The sequence below is a fragment of the Helicoverpa armigera genome, chromosome 10 (genome assembly GCF_030705265.1).
Source record: "Helicoverpa armigera isolate CAAS_96S chromosome 10, ASM3070526v1, whole genome shotgun sequence".
Taxonomy (NCBI): domain Eukaryota; kingdom Metazoa; phylum Arthropoda; class Insecta; order Lepidoptera; family Noctuidae; genus Helicoverpa; species Helicoverpa armigera.
In genome coordinates this window covers 10,855,342-10,878,870 of record NC_087129.1, presented here as the reverse complement: position 1 = coordinate 10,878,870, position 23,529 = coordinate 10,855,342, and the positions used below count along the sequence as shown (strand labels likewise).

General features: G+C 35.8%; 1 protein-coding gene across 3 annotated transcripts; it reads left to right on the top strand.

The window, feature by feature from the left end:
• The first annotated feature begins 61 nt into the window (after positions 1–61).
• Positions 62–23,494, top strand: Pld (Phospholipase D). 3 transcript variants are annotated; one of them, XM_064036553.1, is made up of 20 exons: positions 62–256; positions 2,972–3,181; positions 5,739–5,895; positions 10,538–10,804; positions 11,328–11,448; positions 12,100–12,251; positions 13,054–13,185; positions 13,991–14,139; positions 14,625–14,860; positions 15,281–15,385; positions 15,718–15,857; positions 16,238–16,402; positions 16,820–17,376; positions 17,712–17,844; positions 18,252–18,360; positions 18,685–18,855; positions 19,309–19,475; positions 19,985–20,225; positions 20,601–20,816; positions 21,128–23,494. In XM_064036553.1, the coding sequence occupies exons 2-20, from the start codon at positions 3,004–3,006 to the stop codon at positions 21,353–21,355; spliced, it is 3,624 nt and encodes a 1,207-aa protein (XP_063892623.1). In that variant the 5' UTR covers positions 62–256; positions 2,972–3,003; the 3' UTR covers positions 21,356–23,494. The 3 variants fall into 3 exon arrangements, with proteins under 3 accessions (XP_063892623.1, XP_063892622.1, XP_063892624.1); XM_064036552.1 differs by lacking the exon at positions 62–256 and adding an exon at positions 271–623; XM_064036554.1 differs by lacking the exon at positions 62–256 and adding an exon at positions 896–918.
• The last annotated feature ends 35 nt before the right edge of the window (positions 23,495–23,529 follow it).

Below are 23,529 nucleotides of genomic sequence, written 5' to 3'. Positions count from 1 at the left end.
GAACTTGAACTAATAAAAACCAATGAACCTTAGTTAATTTCTATAAAATGTTTACGACCACTAAACTACTCCACGATAACCATTAGTGGATTAGTTCATTACGTCACTTTTCCTAGATTTTTTAGGGAGCCTTGAACCAGTAATTTGCCCGAATGAGTCGTGCGTTAGTTCATCCGGGCTTCATACGCCTTTGTTTCATTCATTGTCGCTCCATCATGTTTAACCCGAACATCATTTCCTAAACGAAACAAAATTAGTAAGTAAAGATTTCACTTATCCCGAAGCAAAAACTTCTAAAGGCCTTGCTCACTCAGCCGTGAACGACGATTCACTGTCGTCGACACAACTTTTGCCATGAAAACAGTGGATTTTTGTAATGCAACCTGTTTTCGCAAGCGTCAAAACAGTACTATTATAAGCGTGATATTTTATTATCTTATCGGCGTAGATTATGTACACAAGTGTTGGTTTTGTACCGTGTAATGGACAACACATTAGTTACCAGCACTCAAATGGGTTTCGTGTGATTACTACTGAATACAACGAAAATAATATAACCAACAAACGTATGGAACGTGAACGTAAGGAGTTGACATTGAGTTTCCATAACTTAATCAAACGAGGTACAGTGTTCTATGTTTGAATTTGTTTTTCTTTTTCTTTATATGAGTGGCCAGTGTCATTACAAAGTGAGTGATAAAAAGGTTTTAATGGTGAATTTAACAGTGCGTTATTTTGTGCTTTATTGTTTCTTCAATTGTTTTCTAAGGTGTGATTTTCAAGAATGGTTAATTCCAGTGTTGTTTTAATCTTTTAACATTTTGTCTTTGATATAAAAAGTAATCAGTAAGTAATATAATAGCAGGAAGTTATTCCTTTAGAAGGAAAATCTTTAAATATTCTTCTGAATTTTGGAATGTGAGTATAACTCTCGCTAAGCAATGTGTGGTAAATTGATTAACAGTTTTATGTCACTCATACAATAAAGGGGATTCTCTTTGTGATTATTGGATAAAGTTTTCCTGTTTTCATAAAATAAAATTAGCTTGGGTTATTGTTTTGAAGTTTGTATGACAATGGTTTTAAATATTTCACCATTATAGGTACTAACTACAAATAACTCATTAAGTAATTATTCATAAATTATTCTTATAAAGTAAACAAGACATGACTTAAATGGGGGTTTTTAAGATACAATATTGACAGTACTTTATACTTCTCTATTCTTTTTCAATTCATACATCTTACTTATTTAGTTTACATTAGAAATACTTAAAGTACGCACAAACTTCCTATTCTTTTTCAACAATTGTTTTTATGACAAAGAATGTTAACCTTTGAATTCTATATTTATAATTTTATCAACCAGTTCTTGGCTAGTCATATTAATAAGGATAGATACTAACAACATTTTAGACTAGATAAGTAAAATGTTTTGGTGCTGTTATCATTTTCATTACGTGTTTCTGAAAACTGCATTCTTATCTGTCAAGTAAGCTAAGTGCAGATTATATATTAGGTACTGTACTATAAGGCTGTAATCCCCGTAGATTATAAAACTTCTAGTAAAATGCTATATACTAACTCGTCACTGATACAAGATGACAGGAATAAGTCTTGTTACAACATAAGCAGAGATAATTTCAATTTCCTCATGTCTTCTAAACTTCAACAAACCTTGCAGAATGGCAATTATTTAAACAACGTAATAGAATTTCTTTATACAAACCCACTCACGTATAAAAACTTCTGTACTCTGATCTGTTCTAGTGGACTTTGGGCCTAACGGGTACAAGCCTAAGTCTTGGCTCATGCTAAATATCTTCATCCATTATACATTATCTAGTTTGAGATTGAACAGATAACTCTGTGTTTAGTCTTAGCATTTGTTTATGTTAAATATGCGGATGAGTGTTTTGGATAGCAAATGAAAAATAGTTATGATGAAATAATTTACTTTTCTACAGTTGAAGGATTAGTTTGACTCACTGTAATTTAGATAATGCTTTAGGATGTAATTTAGATCATAATTAATTTGCTTAATATGTATTCACCAAACAATTAGGTACCGCCAAACCAAAATTATCCAAAACAAATGCTACGCGCTCAAGTTTCTTTTAGAATTAAACAATTTGGTTCCATTTAAAAAGTATCCAAAACATACTGCATCATACACACACAAGCATATATTCTTCATACCATATAAGGAAATAACTAGGTACCATATATGACATCTAGCATTGTATGTATGACCAAGTACACTTATACATGGTGAATCTTAAGTGTCTCATCCTGTGTTACAATGATGTAATTCTTGAGACTCTTGTTACATCTAAGTGCATAAAATACATTCCATACTACCGTATTCTAATGGAGTTTCCTCTGACTCAAACATTTTAATCAAGTATTCATAAAAACTGGCATTGTTATGCTGTCGATACTAACAATATATTATATGTAACTGTTTACTGATCATTGTATCAGTTAACAAGGTTTAAGATGGACGTGTATTGGAACTTCTTGGTGTTTTTGTGTTAATATAAGTGTGTTTGGGACCTTTGGGGCTATTGGGTGCAGCTTCCGAAAAACATGGCCATAATATTCTACTTGAAAAGACTATGAGGATTGGTGTGTCTGGTTGGTCAGCTTACGGCCTACTAATTAGGGATTTGTGAAAACTTCTTGGAAGTGTTGTAAACAACTTTAATTTGTTTTAAGCTTATTGAAATACTCTGTTTAATTTTGAAGGACCCTCTTAATATTCTCAAAATTTTAGTTTGATGAGCTGTTAATATTTTATTATTTAATCAAATCAGCAAAAGCCTTAAATAAATGCAGTAATTAAAGCAAACAAACAATCTTGTCATCTTGCAAGAATAACCATGACCTGTTACTTCCCTGCATTCTTTAGAAGACTTTTTTTGTATTACAAACTAATCATCAAATAAGCCTTTTGTGTATCTCCTAACAGATGAGCAACTCTACGGTTACACAAACTACGGGATGGACACCCCTACCCCAGCGGCGTCCGGTTCGGGCGACTGTCTACAAGGATTCTTTCCTACCATGGACTCCCTAAGTCCGGGCCTGGATTCCGACTTCGACGAGAGCTTGGCCGTACCTGAGTCGTTGTCGGTCATCGATGCTGATAAAGTCGATAATAAGGAGGGGAACTCTAGTGGTATGTTTGTTTTGATTTTCAATTAGGTGTTATAAGTAGATAGTAGGGACTTCCAGCAATTTTTTCTCCAACCAATATACCATGGGCCCGACAGGGTCCATGTGAACTATTTATAAGTACTACCACCTAAGAATACATGTGGAAAGCAATAAAAGTATTGAGTATTGAGTACCAAAAAACTAGGTAGGTACTCTGTAACCCTGCTACAAATGGTTCATATTACAATGTTAACGATATTTTTTATATTATCTGCCTTGTATCTCTTATACTTATTAGGGAACCATTAGGTTCGAAGCAAAACAATAAAATATATGATATTGTGCAAGCGTAATCACTTATCAGTTTTGAAACGATTTGAGTGCACGAAAAATGTTTAGATTATTCTGAAGACCATTCTTGCAATCTCTGCTGTCATTCCTATCTGTTACTGATGTAAAAAAGGCCTTATGCAACATATTTTAAAAATTAGATCAAAATTGAAATGCAGTTCGAAATGCTGTTTTTAATGTCCCTAAAAACGCCCACCCTTTACCACTTCCTATGTGTTTTTACTAGTACGAAAAAGAGAGAACAGTTTCTCCCAGGGTAAAAATCTAACATCTGCATGTTGCATATGTTGATTGAACCAGCTTTTTTCATAAGAAAAGTATAAGTAGCAAAAGTCACCTTTTGCAAGTCAGTTGTATGGAAAAAATCTACGGAATTTTATCTTCAATATCTTTTAGATTAAACGTGATAAAGTTTTTTTCTGGAAACAATCAGAAAGTAGTAGATTTATCACTTTTATATCTGTATTGAACCCAGATTACAAACTCAAGAGCTTAAAATTAGAATCTACCAAACAAATTGTTTTCACACTTATCCACTTTTGTAATAATATGCTTTTTTCCTTCACAAATAAGCGTCGCATCGCACTTTAAAATTCCTAATACAAAGTGCATATGATATGGCCACCCAATAAATTCTGTTATCTTATAATCATGGCCAGTACTGATTCATATAATGAAAAAATGTGAAGATAATATGCTATTAGTCACTATGATTTAAGTATTTTGATACTAGCTTCCAGTTGCGGTTTTACCTGTGTCCTGATGGCCATTTGCTTTCCGATCGTGGATAAAAATTGGTCTATGTCTTGTTCTGATATATGCATCAGCTGCCAAGATTCATCAAATTTTGGTGAAAGAGTAACACATAGAAACTTATTGTACTTACAAACTTTTGGATTAATATTAGGTATCAGCAAAACATTAATAATACCATTTTAATAAGATTCAAAGTTAGCTGCAGTCTGCCTGGGTATTTCCCGTTTGAGATTGAGACCGGTTTCCAGACTGACCAATTGTGACTGAATTGGTAGGTATTTAACTATTGTAACTTTCCTCATATCAGACTCTATGATAACTACTTACAAATATTATAAAGCTTAAGAGTTTGTTTGGTTGAATGCGCTAATCTCAAGGATCATTCATTTCCATTCATCAAGGACAATTCAATAAACACAAAAGTGTGCCCAGCTCCGAATAACTTTTGGTTATCAATCACTATGCAAATGATAACGGGTGAATCATGATAATATAATAATCGATTGCACTTTCATCAAAATTAAAATCGAATATTGATTTCCTATGAATGGAAACTTCATTGTTTTATTACAAGCGCAAAAAGATTTTGGTCCCAGAAGTCTGAATTAAGCAGATAGTATTTCGTGAGCACAACTGTACATTTGCGATTTAGACATTCTGTCGAAAAATAACGCAATAAGAATAGTTCCTAGTTGTTACGCAATATCTCTCAAAATAAAACCTCCAAAACTGTGGTTAAAAAGCCGTATCAACGCTCCGCTTATCTTTTAATTGATGTGTCCTATATTTAGATATAAGCATCCACTTTGTTCGGCACCAAAATATGCCTGTAGGCTGTTCTCAATATTCTCTCTGTTACAGATTGATAACGATAGGTATGACATGATTTTCTTACTAAAATATAATTTCATCATTAGCCACATAAAATTCACATATCTAGTAAGCAAAACAACGAATATATGTGCAATATTAGGAATGGCCGTAATTCTTAATGTTAGCCATCTATGGTTGATTTTGCGTTATCATTTTAGGTCAACTTGGTTTGAGCTTAAACTTCAAACAACTTCGTAATTAAGTAGTTAGATTGGTATTATCGAAATGCCTCTTAATAAATTAGGCTGCGTGCCAATTATGAACAAAGTTATCAAGGCGGAAGTTAGGCACATTCTCGTTATAGGTACTGGATAAGGACGCCGTCCCTGATATCGGTATTTGTAATATTAGGTAGGTACGTTATAATACACAGGGTTACTAACGGTTGACCACGGGTTTTTACCAAGGGCACTACTTCCCGGATTTTATAAAATGTAGCCATGAATCCGTAATCCATAAATGAGCTATCTAAAACTAAAATATTTTTTTCATCGAGCCAGTACTCCGTTCCTGTGACAAGCAGGAGCAACCTTCAACTTTATACTATTCATTAAGATATATTTTAAGATTAATAAAAGATGATTATCTTTTAATTTCAGCACCAAGTCAAACAACAGTGCCATTCAAAGCGGTCCATTATCCGCCAGTCAAATTCAGTTCGGTGCACAGAAAAGTATTCATTCCGGGAGTGGAAATAAAGGTCAGATTCATAGAGAACGAACGGAGCGTCACAACACATTTGCTGAATCCTAATCTGTAAGTATAAAAATTATCATATAAGTACCTAAAATTACCCGCTTTCCCGCGATTTTACCCACGTCCCGTGGGAACTACTACCCGTACCGGGTAATATGTAGGTAACTTATGTTACTCGGGAATAATGTGGCTTCCTATTGGTAAAAGATGTTTTAAAATCGATCCGGTAGTTATGGAGTTTATCCATTACATACAAAAAATATGTTTTTTTACTCTTTACAATAGATTTATTTCTAAAAACTCTTCCATTGAAGATTGCTGAAACATTTGTAGTTCTATCATATTGTCAAGAGAGTAAAGTGACTATAGACTAAATTAAGATTGACTATAGGCTAACCGATCAATTGATAACAGTCGTTATTTTGACGTTAGAAAGAAATAATGAGATAGGCATGTATTGTTATTATTAAAACAAATGAATTTGCTATTTTTTGTAATGAACTATTTGTTTTTTAATTCATCTGATTATTGCAATCCTCTTGCACAAGTAAACTGAAGTATACAATTGAATTATAATCTCGTGACTAACAAAGTTAAACAATAAGTCAATTAAAAATCCTTTTTGATAAGGTTATCAGTTACTATCAGACAAAACGTTAGTCACGTTTCATGATCTTCATTTATTACTTGTAGTACATGAACATAGGTTTCAGTACTTAATTTATATACGTCTGCATGATAAAAATGCGGAAAACTTCATCATAAACTTGCTTTGTAAGTGCAGACAAAGGCAGTTTAGGAAAATCTTTTAATACACAGTATAAACTGCTTAACATCTAACAGCCTTACTTATAAAAATCAGCTAATCATCTTCTAATCATTGTTTAAACAAATTACTACTTAAAGCTTTAAGAAGTGATTAAATTATTTTGACCTATAAACGTTGCTTAAGCATGTCTTAAGTAATGAACAGATAATGTCATAAAAACATACTAATTTCTCAACACTACCGGAATGTTGGTAGCTTAAAAAAATATTTGTCGTGAAAACGTTGTGTGATGGCAACAATGGCATCCGTAAAATATAAAATTAAAAAGTTGAGCTGTCAATAAACCGGAAATGAAAAATCAGCTGGTGAGAATCCAGCCATTTTGCTAATTAGTGGGTTAAACAAGGGTGTGAGGCTACTTAATTTGACAGCTAATTTAAGACATTGGTAAGAAAATGATTTAGTTCAGCCACGTTTATAAGTAAGATTTTTTCTTAAACACCCCTTAAGTATAACTTATAACAGCCTTACTTATAAAAATCAGCTAATCATCTTCTAATCATTGTTTTAACAAATTACTACTTAAAGCTTTAAGAAGTGATTAAATTATTTTGACCTATAAACGTTGCTTAAGCATGTCTTAAGTAATGAACAGATAATGTCATAAAAACATACTAATTTCTCAACACTACCGGAATGTTGGTAGCTTAAAAAAATATTTGTCGTGAAAACGTTGTGTAATGGCAACAATGGCATCCGTAAAATATAAAATTAAAAAGTTGAGCTGTCAATAAACCGGAAATGAAAAATCAGCTGGTGAGAATCCAGCCATTTTGCTAATTAGTGGGTTAAACAAGGGTGTGAGGCTACTTAATTTGACAGCTAATTTAAGACATTGGTAAGAAAATGATTTAGTTCAGCCACGTTTATAAGTAAGATTTTTTCTTAAACACCCCTTAAGTATAACTTATTAGTTTATAAGTAAGACTGTTAGTTTATAAGTAAGACTGTAAGCGTATAACTGAGTAAACAGATCATCATTATCATGATGATGATGATGATGATGATGAGTAAACAGATAGACTAAAGTCTGACTAAAAAACATGATAAGTAACTTTTCATCTTAGTAGGTATGTTATGGATGGCTCTAGAATCAATCTTATGATCCAAAAGTCTGGAAGAAGTTATACAATATTTCCCCATGCATTAGTTAGTAGCAAACCAGCTGGCGATACAACAAATTGCACAAAATTGTATCCAATATCATTTTAATATTGCATTATCTCTCAACGGAAATCGTTTTACACATAAATATAAATATTACGACTAGTTATATGACAACCACATGAACGCATACACGAGGACTAACAGAACAATTGTTACATAGTTTTACGGTACTATTGAACTTATCTAGCGGCTAATAAACCTAACATTGATATACATATATCTAATATATGTAGTTGTAACTATAATTACCTACTACGTACATTATATTATCTGATGTTATCATCCGTGAATCATCTTTGTAATTGATAGTACATACTCGAATACATCGAACAATGTGTATGCGGCAAAGACAATTATCTTCAATCAAATAGAGTAAACTAGTGCAATATGGCAATATCATCATAGAGTTGCTAATACACCTCCGGCTTATGATTTTTAAAAATTCTTTCCTCAGATAAATGGCCATTTTCATTCATTGTCAGCTCTATATGATGTCTAATATATCTTAAGCTGATTATCTGTAGATTATATAGTTGTATGGCGTCACGGTTTATTGTTTATAAAGGATTATTGGCCAAATATATGATATAGTGTCGTGATAAAATAATTTTAAGCACTATTTTCCTCTTTTAACAGATAACATTAACTGTCATAAAACACCCTAGTAGGTAAAATATTAATCTGAATACCTAACTGTACATAATATATTATTGTTTGTATTTTTCCTTAATCATAATATTAATTAATTATAGCAGAATCAGGTAAAATAATCTTATCAAAACCATGCCAGCATACCAACATCAGCCTATTTATAAATTGGTAAATTGTTTTTATACATAGATGTCCTACTACTGTTACACAACAAGTGGAGAAGTCGTTTCTTCGGTGCCGGCAGTCCTTTCGGAAGTGGAAAATTTCTATGGCCGGTTATACGCATCGCATGCATCTCGACCTGATCCCGGAAATGAGGATTCTAGAGCCACATTAACACGCCGTTTCACCGAAGACCTGCCAGAAGTCAGCAGTGGCGAAATCGAGATCGCTCTGAGACAGCTCAAAAATGGAAAAGCCCCTGGCGAGGATGGCATTACAACAGAGCTTTTAAAAGCAGGAGGAAAGCCCGTACTGGGGGAGCTCCAGAAGCTTTTTAATGCCGTCCTGTTTGAAGGGAGAACTCCAGAGGCGTGGAGTAGGAGTGTTGTCGTCCTGTTCTTCAAAAAGGGAGACAAAACCCAGCTGAAGAACTATCGACCCATTTCCCTCCTAAGCCACGTCTATAAGTTGTTCTCAAGAGTGATCACGAACCGACTTGCGCGAAGACTCGACGAATTCCAACCACCGGAGCAGGCCGGGTTTCGGAGCGGATACGGCACCATAGACCACATCCACACAGTGCGGCAGATTATACAGAAGACCGAAGAGTATAATCAGCCCCTGTGTCTAGCATTTGTGGACTATGAGAAGGCCTTTGACTCGGTTGAAATCTGGTCTGTTCTGGAGTCCCTGCAGCGTTGTCAAGTAGATTGGCGATACATCCAAGTGATGAGATGTCTCTACGAAGCCGCTACAATGTCCGTCCAAGTACAGAATCAGCAAACAAGGCCCATACCGTTGCATCGAGGAGTGAGACAAGGGGATGTTATTTCCCCGAAACTGTTCACTAATGCAATGGAGGATATGTTCAAGACGCTGAACTGGAAAGGACGAGGCATCAACATCAATGGCGAACACATCTCTCACTTGCGATTTGCTGACGATATCGTCATCATGGCGGAAACGCTGCAGGACCTACAACAGATGCTGAACGACCTGGCTGAATCTTCTCTACGCATCGGCCTACGGATGAACTTGGACAAAACCAAGGTCATGTTCAATGAACATGTTCTACCGGAACCGATTGCGATACACGGCGCCGTTCTCGAAGTTGTTCGGAAATATGTATACCTCGGGCAGACATTGCAGTTAGGTAGAAACAACTTTGAGGACGAGGTGAATAGGAGAATTCAGTTGGGTTGGGCTGCATTTGGGAAGCTACGTCGAGTCCTAACATCGTCGATCCCACAGTGCCTAAAGACAAAAGTCTTCAATCAGTGCGTCCTACCTGTCATGACTTACGGAGCCGAAACGTGGACACTGACGGTACGGCTGGTCCACAAGTTTAAAGTCGCTCAGCGGGCTATGGAAAGGGCTATGCTCGGCATTTCTCTGAGGGATCGCATCAGAAATGAGGTAATCCGTCAGAGAACCAAGGTCATCGACATAGCCCACCGAATCAGCAAGCTGAAGTGGCAGTGGGCTGGCCATATTAGCCGAAGAACCGATAACCGTTGGGGTAAACGAGTTCTAGAGTGGAGACCACGACTCGGCAAACGTAGTGTAGGACGTCCTCAGGCACGGTGGAGTGATGACTTGCGCAAGGCGGCTGGCAGGAGCTGGATGCGAGCAGCCGAAAATCGATCTCAGTGGCGTGCACTTGGAGAGGCCTATGTCCAGCAGTGGACTGCGATAGGCTGATGATGATGTCCTACTTAACGCATCTTACTTCTGCTATCAGTCTTTTAAAAAAAACAACTAGGCACATACTTTGTAGAGCAATTATTCTGCAAAAATCTCTTATTAAGCGACCAATCACAAAAATAAAACTCCAATTACTTATTTCTCTGCGGTAACCAATCTCCAAAATTGATAAACTAAATTCAATTCCAGATACACAATTTACTTACAACATGGCGAATTCAACTGGACGATCAAGAAGCGTTACAAACACATATTATACCTTCATCAACAACTTACCTTATACCGGGCTTCCCTCGATATTCCCTTCCCTACAAAAACCCATAAAACTAGGCGAGCTAGCTTTAAGAATACGGTGGATACTGAAGAAAAGGCTGAGAGGGTGGCATTGCAAGCAGTGCCTAGGAGTAATTCTAAGAGGGCATTGAGGCCTAGGAAGAGGAAAGGTGCTTTGCCTAGGTAAATATGACTAAATCATTGTTTAGAAATGTTTTTATTATAGTCTCTAGCTTACGCCCGCGGCGTGTGTTGATAAAAAGTATCATATTTTTATCCTAATACCACCAAGAATATGTGTACAAAGTTTCATGATGATCGGTTAAGTAGTTTTTGCGTGAAAGCGTAGCAAACAAACGGACTTTCGCATTTATAATATTAGTAGAATGTACCTAAAATTTTCTCAACCATTAATTTATTTATTATGTTAAAACGGTTTACATACCAATTACATTATAATTGTTAGCCTGTGAAATGCGAATTAACTTTTATCTAGCCATCTTCCTACGTACATTAGGATGTTTGGTAACTCTATAGTAGTTTGTTTACAACTATGGATCATGCTTGTTTTTTTTAATTGTATAAAGCTAAAATTACACAAAACTGTGACTTTGAATGATGATGAAAAGTAAATAACATTACCATTCCGACATAGGTGTGATAAATCTTCTCTAAAAAGGTTTTAAAATTGTGCATTAATTTGCAGGTTCCCCAAAAAACCCGAAGTAATGGTGACATACGAAGGCATACAGCTAAGAATGAAGCAGCTAGAAGAGTACCTATACAACCTTCTGAACATCTCAATATACAGGAACCACCACGAAACGGTGAGTTTACAAGGCTTTAATATTCACCTTCACACTTGACTAAGTAACTAAGAACAAAACAGCTAGAAGTAATTCAACCTTATGGCTAAGATAATAGGGTTGAATGTTAAGTGGTGTGTTCCCAGTGCTTTGTGCTGTTTTGAATGGTAACTCATCACGGCCTTTAATAAGTTTTTTAATGTAATTGTGAATAGGCTTGTCTTTGTTAACGGAAGTACTCTATTTTGGTTAGAGTAACTGTTTGGGGTTTAGAGGTTAGAAGTGTGGTTAAGCCGTGTTTTTTTTTGTATGTTTGATGTTGTTTTTAAACTTAGTTTTAATGTGGGTCAATCCTTTAATGTCCGGGTTAACTATCCAGATAATACTTCTTTATCTTGTCATTAATGTAATATGGCAGTACATAAAATTGAGTTTAAAAAAATGTTTCCCATAAAAAATAAGTTCTTACTTCCGTTGGCTCTACAACCTTAAGGTCTTGGCCTCCCTAGAAATCCTCCTCTAACTGTCACGAAGCTTGGTGCTCTTCTCCAACTAGTAAACTCCTGTCATTCTTCATTTCTTTTTATTTACCAACTCATTTTTTTAACCTGATCCAAACAAACTGGTCCAAAAATAACATACATGTTTTTCATCATAATAATTTCTTTCCAGGTAGAATTCCTAGAAGTATCAAACCTATCATTTATATCTGAACTCGGCAGCAAAGGCAAGGAAGGCATGATAATGAAACGCACCGGCTCCACGCAGCCCGGCCAGGCGGGATGCAACTGCTTCGGCCTGCTCGGCAATATGGTTTGTGTGAGGTTAGATTTATGTAATTAGTAATTATTTTTTTATTTGTCCTGGCTTTTACTGTTGTAGGCTAGTATATCGTGTCTCCTTGATCTGACGCCATTCAAGGAAAAGTATCTTCTTTGCTTTTGCTGAAGGCCGTCTCAGACCTTAATTGTATACATAAAAGCAGCATTACATACATTAGTAATTACTATTTATGATTACATCTTTAGTGTCTAAACACACTATGCCGAACGTACGCGACCGAAGTTCCGCGGCTGATTTTACGTTCCAACGTAATCGCCTGATATGACACACCATAAGTGCCGAACTTACGCGGCAGAAGTTCAGTTGCGCAATTTTGTGTGTATGAACTTCGGTCGCGTATAATGTGTGTTCTACAGAATACGTTGCCGCCGAATTTCCGCTGAACTTACGCCCGACTAAAGTTCGGCTGTACGCTATAACGCAACGTAATTTCGGCATAATGTGTCGCCAGTAATTCAAATAGCATTGCAGGCGTAATCATGCCGAACTTCCGTCGCGTATTCTCGGCATAGTGTGTTTAGACACTTAGAAAAGCATGACGGCACAGAGTTGCACCTTTTTAAATAGAACGATAACACAGTCTTTCCACGTTGTATATGGGTTGAAGAGGTCAGAGAGGTAGTTTCTCCATGACAAACACTGATCAGATGCACCTCAAACAAAGTGTAGTTGGGAAAAGGCTAGCCAAATGATGATGAGAATAGACAAAACAGCTGCAAGATTTGGGACTTATTAGCATAATCTCCCAGTTTCTATAAACTACATGATTTCGTTTCGTTTCAGATGCAATTACTTCTGCACGGGTTTAGTATGCGCGAAATGGCAAGAGCGATGGTTCTTCGTAAAAGATACTTTCTTTGGCTACGTGAGACCGAGAGATGGCGTCGTCAAGGCTATCATGTTGTTCGATCAGGGGTGAGTTGTAATATACCTATATTAATTGACTTTTTTATGAAGGTAAAATGACAATCGATATAATACAAGTAAAACAATGGGGTTGGCGTATCCTTGTGGTTAAAAACCCCTTATAATTTTAAAGAATAATAACAAAAATACAAGTAAAAGAACCTGTGTCCAATTATACAGAAGTATTAATTAGACCAAAATTAACGACTGAATTAAAATGAGTATTTAACTTGAATTTATATTATGGCAGTTTTGAGTAACTATTATGTCATAGTGTTGGGTGATAATGTAAAATTGGGTTGGTTAAATCTACCATAATTAATTCTTTATTTTTCGTTCCACGCAGCCCAAACAGTAAGATTCGTAAGTATTTAGATTTATGTAAATTGTGCTAAAATTGTAATAACAGCGTCGAGGTGTTCTGCAGAAATCAGCCTTAGCTAAATGTTAATAAGGTCCATTTAGCTTAAGACCTAATATAAATGTGGTTTGAATGATTGATAACTTTTCAAAGCCTTTTTCATAAAAATAGTCATTCACAATGCAGTAACAATCATGTCATATTTTAATCACTACCCTAGTCTTACTGTTATGGCATGGCGCTTAGTTAATAATTAAGCGGCGAATAACTTTTTATTTTAAAATGATATTGTAACATATGACAAGGAAATGTCAGAAAGCTCAAGTAATTGGATCCAGGAGGCCAGGACTCAGGTGGACCTGGTTAGACTGGAAATTGACCCCAACATAGCCTCAACATCGACTCAAAACTAGCAACAAATTTTTAATCTCTGATTCCTTTTCTACCATCAAGGTTTGAAGTATCAAGCGGCATGTACTCCACGGGATTGAACCACGGTTTGCAAATCCTGAACCAAAGTCGACAAATGGTGATCAAATGTTGGACCAAACGCAAGAGTAAGGAGTGGATGCAGTATCTTAAAGCTGTTGCTAATCAGACTGGTAAGTTTTAATCGATTTATTGTTTGTTGAATATTTTTTTTGAAATATGTTGTTTATTTTGAGATATACAATCGCGAATGACAAGATTACGCTTCTTATTTAACTTCAAGTTTGGTAAATTATCAAAAAAAAAATACAAACGCATGAGATTTCTGCTTTCTAAGGTAAGTTCGTATCCATGAGGATTTGGATATGACGTGGTAAAATACTTTCTCTGCGTCTCTGTTGTGGTAGGTGTACCTATAGTTTTAGATGAAATTTTGTGAGGAGGCAGCTAGATCCTTGAGGGAGATAGTGCGATACTTATCATCTGGAATTTATCAAATACTTTGTCTCTCTGCTGCTTTGAGTGTACACTTTTAGATGCAATTTTGTGTGGTGACAGCTTGACCCTTGAAGAAGAATATAAAGTACTTTTCATCTAGATATATCAAAGATAGGAGAAAACTGCAACAATATCTAACTTTCCCCCTTTTGTTTCTCAGCTCGAGACTTCACATTCCCCAATCTCCACCACTCGTTCGCCCCGCCCCGCGCGGCCACCCCGGTCGGCACGCTGGTCGACGGCTGCGCGTACCTGTCAGCTGTCGCCGACGCCATGGAGCTGGCCAGGGAGGAGATCTTCATAGCCGACTGGTGGTTGAGCCCTGAGATATATCTCAAAAGACCTGCGCTGAACGGCAGTTATTGGCGACTTGATACGCTGTTGAAGAGGAAAGCTGTGAGTATTTTAGTCCTAATTATCTTAAAAATAATTTATATGTTAATTAAGACGCATTTATCGCATTGGGATAACCTGTAATGGTAAATGTATGTAGATAAATAAATAAATAAATTATTTAATTTTTAGATAATGCAAAAAATATTTAACCTCGACACACTTCATTCGTTCTGCATGAGCGAATGAACGCGAATGCTAATGCAAAACTATCCGAAGCGAATACAAAGATATACTCAGTCAGTGCCGTGTTTTCGCATCTCACCGCACCGCTTTGCGTTCGCATCCAAATCAGTCACATAGGACACCGTAATTTATCCGGGTTTTTGGATTTTTGAAAGAGTGTTTTTGGATATAATACATGTGTGAAATGCCTCTGATTTGTCTGTTTCGTTTTGTAACAGTTTTCAATTAATGTTTCAGGCGCAAGGAGTAAAAATATTTATAATGCTGTACAAAGAAGTGGAAATGGCGCTTGGTATCAACAGTTTCTACAGCAAAAGTAGATTAGCTAGCGAATATATTAAGGTGAGAACTCCTTCCTGCATTAACGGTGGTTTTTACAAAGCCAAGGCTTTTCAATATGACATAATTAAGAACCTATGCAAGCAGCTACTTTTGTCACTTAAAATTGATCCAACTCCTTTTTTTGGTCATGGGTAATCATCAAATGACCATGGTGCAGAGTTAGAGAGTGTCAGACTCATACTGACTAAAACCCACCATGTTCCTTCTTAACCTTTATGTACTAAGGCCGCGATAACTCTTTCGAAAAATCCCGCTACTACTAACTAACCTAACATTGAGTTCTAACACAGGTTTAATAATTTCTATGTTTCTAAATCATTTCCTTTTATTAGGTTTTTAGACACCCGGACCACGCGAAAGCCGGAGTACTATTCTGGGCACATCACGAGAAGATCGTGTGCGTCGACCAGACCGTCGCGTTTGTAGGGGGCATCGACCTGTGCTACGGACGGTGGGATGATCATAAACATAGGTAAGCTCTTTACCCGACTGAGAAGAAGGGTTATTTTCTAAATCAAACTAAAAATAAGTATTAAAGTTAAGAGATGAAATCTTTAGCGTTATAAGTGAGTGCGTATTTGCATTTTATGAACTATCATGGATTGGTGGCGATTCTTTATTCGATATAAAGATTGATAAATATTGTATTTGGCCTCCTAGAACAAATACTTTTGTGATATTATTGGTTTAATGAAATATTAGAATTGGTACCTATATCTATTTCACAAGCAAATCTCGAGAGTAGTTACCAACAAAACGAGAAAAAGAAAGAAAAGATTACCTGATTTTAAATCGATTTTGGATTAATCCAATATTTCTGAATAAATTAACCAAATAATTATTTCCCCACAGACTAACAGACCTCGGTGACGAGGTACAACCCAAAAGTCTAATACGAACGAAGAAGAAAACGTCCAGCTCTCCCGGCGGCGGCCTGTACCTCCCGCAGGCTAACGGACTCGAAGCTGCCATGGAACTCGCTAAGAGCTCCAAGGATCTAGTCATCAGTTTAAACGAGTGAGTAGTAATAACTATAATCTGGAGAATCTTTTCAGTCTTACCAAGAGGTATCAGGTTGCCCAGGTAACAGAGTTGTGTGTGTAGGTCAGATAGGCAGTCGCTTCATGGAAAACCCTGGTACAGCTAGCTGCATTCGGTTAGACTGGAAGCCGACTCCAACATAGTTGGAAAAAGCTAGGTAGACAACGACGAATCTGGCTTGACTTGATAAATATTTTATTCCATATAAAGCTTCGTTGTCAAGATCAATTTGTCAAAAGCAAATCAATTTGCATCGCGCCGATTCGCTGTTTTGTAAGCAACCCTACAGTATTACAAGGGTTACAAATATAAAGCAATAATAAGTGCATTATTATGATTACTAAATTCGATATAGAAATGCTAACACTAACACATTCCTCATCCAAATTCCAGCGCAACACTAAAAGACGACACTCAAGAAGAAAAAAAAGATAGCGAACAAGAAGTACCTGAAACAAGCGAAACAGAAAACATTCCAAAGAACCTTCCAGTCCTAGAACCAGGAGACCAGCTCCTCATCACATCCGCAACGCAACAGCCACAGCCACAAGACATCAACAGACTCGAATCACCCGAAATACAAAAACGGAATGTTCTAGACAAAATTACGGACAGAGGAAAAAACATCATCAGCATACTTTACCCTCCTTATGAAGAAGAAAGAAATGAACAGAAATTCGATGATTCGGAAAGAAAGAAAGCTGAGAAATATGCTCTTTCTACTGATCAGATATTGTTAACTGATGCTTTAGGGATAAAGCCGGTGGAAGTTTCGACGAGGCATGTGAGTCAACCGACCCCGTTGGCTCAAGTTGTCGAAGGAAGGGTGATTACTGAGAAAACTAAGGAAGCGTTAGAGGATATAGAAGGGAACTCGAAACTGTGGATAGGGAAAGATTATACCAATTTTATTGTTAAGGACTTTAATAATTTAGATCTGCCTTTTGTAGGTGAGTTGTTGATTTATATTTTATTGAATTTAAAACAAATCAATTTTTTCACAAAACACTTTGACAAATTTATCAAATTATATGGGACTGAAGGGTCGTAATGAACAATGCAGGCTGTTTAAACTTTTATATGCTTTAGTAAATGTAATGATAAAATAAGGACCCTAAACACTCCTTACTTTGTAAGTTTTGTAACGTTTACTAAGCTTTTTTTTATGTTGCAATTTTTTATTTCACAAACCAAACACTTTCTTTGTAGCCAAACCTTCCATAGGTTGAGCAACTTTTTTAATTTGTTAGGAGATTTGACTAATGTAAATCCATGTATATTGCAGACTTAGTGGACAGGAATTCAACTCCTCGCATGCCTTGGCATGACGTAGGCGTGGTGGTGCAGGGCGCGGCGGCGCGGGACGTGGCGCGGCACTTCATACAGCGGTGGAATGCTATCAAGCTGGAGAAGGCTAGGTATTGGAACTTCACTAACTATCTATATCTATACTTCAATAACTAACTATCCATTTGAGCAGTTACTTAATCACGGAGGACGAGAAATTGAGCAGAGACGCAATTTTTTTAAAAATGGGTTTGTTCAGCTACTTTTGATGCTGGCTGTATCGAAGCGAGTAAAGGAGGAATATATGTAAAGGAATATATATGGGAAGCACATAAGGAGGACCCTAAAAAAAGTGTGATGCCACAAGTACATTAGCGTCGGGGGCATGCCAACAGTCCCCACTGTGAAAAATTTGCCACTAACAATTTAAACACCATTATAATTTAAAAAAAAAAGCCACCGTTTTCAATGCATTTACAAGTTCAAATTTTTTGTCTTATTATCATGCTTATTTTATATGTACTATGTTTTGTTTCAGACAAAACCCAAACTACCCTTACTTGCTGCCGAAAGCGTACATCGACATCAAACCTCTTCACGATCTGGACAAAGTGCTCGAATGTGACATCAACAACGTGTCTTGTCAGGTAAAAAAAGTTTTACTCTTGTATATTTTTACTACTCACCTACTTCACCTTTGCAATTTTACTTTACGTGATTTTAAACATCTAAATGTGTTGAAAAATATTAAATCTGTTTCACTAGAAGCTCATATTTGGTACCCAAATCGATCGGAATTTCGCAAGCTACATTTAGACCCCTTATGTCATAAACAAAATACCACCAGTCATACTTGCAACATTCACTCATCAAAGCTATTTCAGAAATTCCAAAAAATATTCTACAAAAAAACTTTGCCATAATCAGCAATTTCAAAATCGATAAATAATCACCAACATTCCCATCCCTAGGTACTCCGGAGCCTATCGAGTTGGTCGGGAGGCTTCTTAGACCCCGACACAGTGGAACAGAGCATACATGAAGCGTATGCCGATACTATTACAAGGGCACAACACTATGTTTATATTGAAAACCAGTTCTTTATTACTCTGTCGAGGTCCAGTCTTACTGTGAGGAATCAGGTGAGCGAATTTTGCTTTGTTTACTATCCTTGATATAAGGTAAACGTAGTGGGTACATGGATATTCAACTTACCTAATGGCGAAAACAGCCACGGATTATTCACTTCATTTACTAAGTTAACTTAAAAGTTATATAAAAACATGCTAGTTTTTATATAACTTATTAGGTGGAATCGCAGGACATATTTTTTTTTAGTCATAATGTCTTTTCCATGTTTTTGAGAAGCGTTGATTCGCAACGCATTTATGGGATCGCTGGCCAATTACTTATTATTGTACCCGTGTCGCACCTACCTTCCGTTCTAAAACGAAGACAAGTAAATGTTTTGCATTTTACAAAAAAAAAAACATACTTCATCATAAACAACTTTTAAAAGAAATCTTTCTCCACAAAACCGTTCACAAGAGAATTACATTTCTGCTTGTTTTTAATGTAAGTTTTATATTCGACAGATAGGCGAGGCGCTATACAACCGTATAATGCGAGCGTTTCGGTCGGGCTCGACGTTCCGCGTGTTCGTGGTGATGCCGCTGCTGCCCGGGTTCGAGGGGGAAGTGGGGGCGCCGTCCGGCACCTCGCTACATGCTGTCACGCATTGGAACTATCAGAGTATTTGCCGGTAATTATTACTTCTTTACTAATTATAATTATTCGGTGTTTTTTTTTTTCAAGGAAAGGATATCCAGACTCCAGATAAAGACGTTTCCAAATGTTGCTCTCAAACTATTTTCAAAAAATATAATGTTTTGCTGTAGTAGAGAGCTTGTCACAAATTATCTCAAAAGCTACTGAACAGATTCCAAAAATGTTTGCCTTATTGGATTGCTACCTTTCCATACGGTGTATGTAGGGGTCGGCTGCTAGTCTTACTAGATACATCTGAGTACAAGTATTTTAAATGCAACGTTTAACTATCTGACCTTCTCAACCAAGTTGCCCTGGCAACCAGATACCCCCTGATAAGGCCTTTTTTAGACATTCAGGATTCTGACCCGTAATGACGAATCAATTCTAATAACAACCAAGACCAACCAACCAACAACGTACCTTACAAAACTCGGAGGCACTCCTCATTACCTACCCATTGTATAGCAATGCAAATATTAACCTAACCAATTTTCCCCCCAGGAGTCGCGAAGCCATAATCACCCGTCTCTACGAATCCGGCGTCCCCGACCCCTTCGAGTACATCACCTTCCACGGTCTACGAACTCACTCAGTACTGGGTGACGAACCGGTCACCGAGCTGGTATATGTGCACTCCAAGTTACTGATAGCTGATGACAAGACGATCATATGTGGAAGTGCTAATATTAATGATAGGTCCATGATTGGGAAGAGGGATTCGGAGATTGCTGTGCTTTTGCAGGTCAGTTACTTTTTACCCGATTAACAAAAAAGGTTATGTATTTTTATGCTCGTAATGTTAAATGTGTTATAATAACAATCATAACTGAGTAAAGGCGATGGAAAATATCTTGATGAAACCCAGACTTTGAAGTCTGAAACTGTCTATTTGCCTTGAAAGACCTTCTCTGTATGTGAAAAGGCCTATGTGCTGGTGTTTTAAAAAAGGATTGCAATATCTATCACATAATGTGAAGTAAATCTCAACTTGTGTCCGTTGATCTTATTAAATAGTACAGTTAATTAAAATCTCGATGCTGGAAAAGAATATCATCACAATTATGAGTAAAATGTAAACGACTAAATCAGCCCCTTAAACAATTATTTTGTTCTACAGGACGAGCAATTCGTAGACGGCACAATGAACGGCGAAGCATTTCCGTGCGGCCGCGTGGCAGGCGCCCTGCGCAAGCGACTCTTCCGCGAACACCTGGGGCTCATGGGGGAAGACCTGGACAGGGCAGGGATATCGCTAGACGATCCCTGCTGTAAGGAGTTCTATAGAAACGTGTGGAAAGCCACTTCGAAAAGGAACACTGATTTGTATGAAGATGTAAGTATTTAAGTGACTGTAGCCTATCTCGTCTTGATATTTGAGGGCCATGTGTAGATTAAAAATTACCCATCCTCAACATACCTACTGGTGACATATAGAATAATTTTTATACCTAGTCGTCTTAGCGAGTCTTTTGCAATCCAGCTTAACATTTTAAGGCAAAGACCTCTGGTGCGAACTACATACTAATAAAATCGATATTTTATACAACAAAACAATTTTTTATTGACAAAAACAAATATTGGGCTTTGAGTGAACTCACTTGAGTACCTCATCTAAATCCTAATTCTCTACTTCTCCATTTCCAGGTGTTCCACACAATACCAACAGACGCAGTACACTCATTCGCCGAACTAAAGAAATATCAAGAAGAAAACCAAAACCTTTGGAACACAGACCCAGCCCTCGCCAACAGAAAGATAGACTTAATCCAAGGTTACCTAGTAGATATGCCTCTAGAGTTCCTCTGCAACGAAACCCTGACTCCAAGAAACACGTCTATGGAAGGCATGATGCCAACCTCACTTTGGACTTAGTTGCTTTATAATAAAGTCTATGTTACATTGCCATAAGTTGAGACTTAAATTGCCTTGTCATAAATTATTACATAATTCTTATGATATACTTAGGCCTTTTATCGACCATATACGTTCAGTTCTTTCAAAGAACTGTTCAATTTTGTAATTGGATTGGTTCAACAAATGGATGTTTTTGCTGTCGGTAAAATGGACCTTATACTTTGTTAGTTTACCTACCTCTGGATAACGTAAAAAGGTTAAGATTACTAGAATTATATGAAGTTGGGTGATCACAAAGCTATATTAAGTTATTTCCATTTTATTTTATTCTACGAAGCATTCATTCCGATTTCTGTCCAATTATTATTTAATATCTTATTTATGTCTCGTTTCCCCTTTTTTAACTATATTTTGTTAGTTTTTTTTTTTTTTATATAGAAATGGTATAATTATAATGCTGAATGTTCAGTTAGTTAGGTAATTTAATATGGCCATTTTTGTGTCGATGTTAAGAAGTTACAATATTCAATCCCTGTCTTTAGGTATGGACCATTGGGTTATGATTACACATAGATAAAATAATTAAAATATTTGGGTATGACGTATGTATCTTTAATTATTTGGTGACAATCTACATTTAGTTCCTGAAACAAAGTATTCACTTATTTTTTAAGTGTGACAATTCATTGAGTAAAAAATTAAGAGATGAATACTAAAACCTCTTTCAAACCAATAGCAATAAACCTAAGTTTTTTTTATAGTTACCTACCTAGTACCTACACAAGTGATTTCATTTTAAAATGGCGTTAATGGATGGGAATTCTATATTTATTTAGATAATTCTTAAATGTGCTTGCGTTTTTTGGTGTTGATTTTTAACTGTAGATTATAAGAATAAACGTAATTATTGATGTGTGCATAATAAGTGGAATTAGTGACGTACCTCAAATTATCGATAGGGTAAAAGGGAATGTGTGTGCAATTTTATTTATTAACTTATCGATATTGTTTTTAAGGATTTAACTGTTGTTTCTGAAAGTGAGTTTTAGATGATCTGAAGTAGTTTTCTACAGAGATTCCATATTTTTTTTATTTGTTTTTAATATTAATTCTGTCCATAGTTTTAATAACTTATCAATTCTTTTTTTATGTTTTATTCCTTGACTTACAATACTGTTCTTTTTTATATGCCTATTCTTATGATTGCAATTAATATTTATATAATTTATTGTTTTACTTTGTCTAAATGTAACACAATATAAACTAAACAATGAGGTCTACAAAGGCATTTATCTTTCCTGTCAGCCTACGAGAGACTATTAATGCTAGAATGAAGAGGAAAGTTATGTAGACTTTCTTTCGGTTGCTTATGAATATTACTTATGAAAATTATTCCTTTCTTCATGTCAACTATGGTTAAAATTAATCTTACAGCTTTTACGTGTTTTTACTAAATCGAAATTTTTTCTAGGTGTTCAAATAGACTTATACAGTATTATTATATTCCTGTTACTATAATACACCTTATGCCTGAAAGATTACTAATTTCTTCGTTGAAATATTTATCTATAATCTTACCAATCATTCCTTCACAATAGACTTATCATTCCAATTGAAACCACCGCTTCTCTTATTTATGTTCTATTTTACTCAATTTACGTTCTACAAAAAAACTGTGTTTAATTATTATTATTTTGAAGTATTTTAGTCTTATAAAAAAAAAAATATTAATTTGTGACTCAAATGTTGAGTGTCTTCACCTATGACCATATAAAATACCTGTTGTATGCCCAAGCGCAGATATATGTACGCGAGACACAATTGATTTTCTATTAACTATCTGGTGCCTATAAAAAGATTCAAAAATAAGCAACCACAAAGTAGTAAAAACTTAAACTTGAGAACTCTACTTAGCTTAAGTATTGTTTTTACCTAATAATTATTATTTTAGGTACCTAAGTAATTTTTAAATAATTATTTTGAGATTGTTCATGATTCCTGCTGTGGTGCAAATACTATTTATTTCAATTTTGGATTTTAACAGAGATTTATAATAATTTAATGTTTTTAATAATAATTATGGTAAGTGTATGTTAATGTTTGAAAAGAATCTGTGAAATGTGTGTTGTCTGGTATTAAAAAATATTTTTATATGAATTGTTGTTTTTTTTTTCTGTGAATACCGTCTTAAC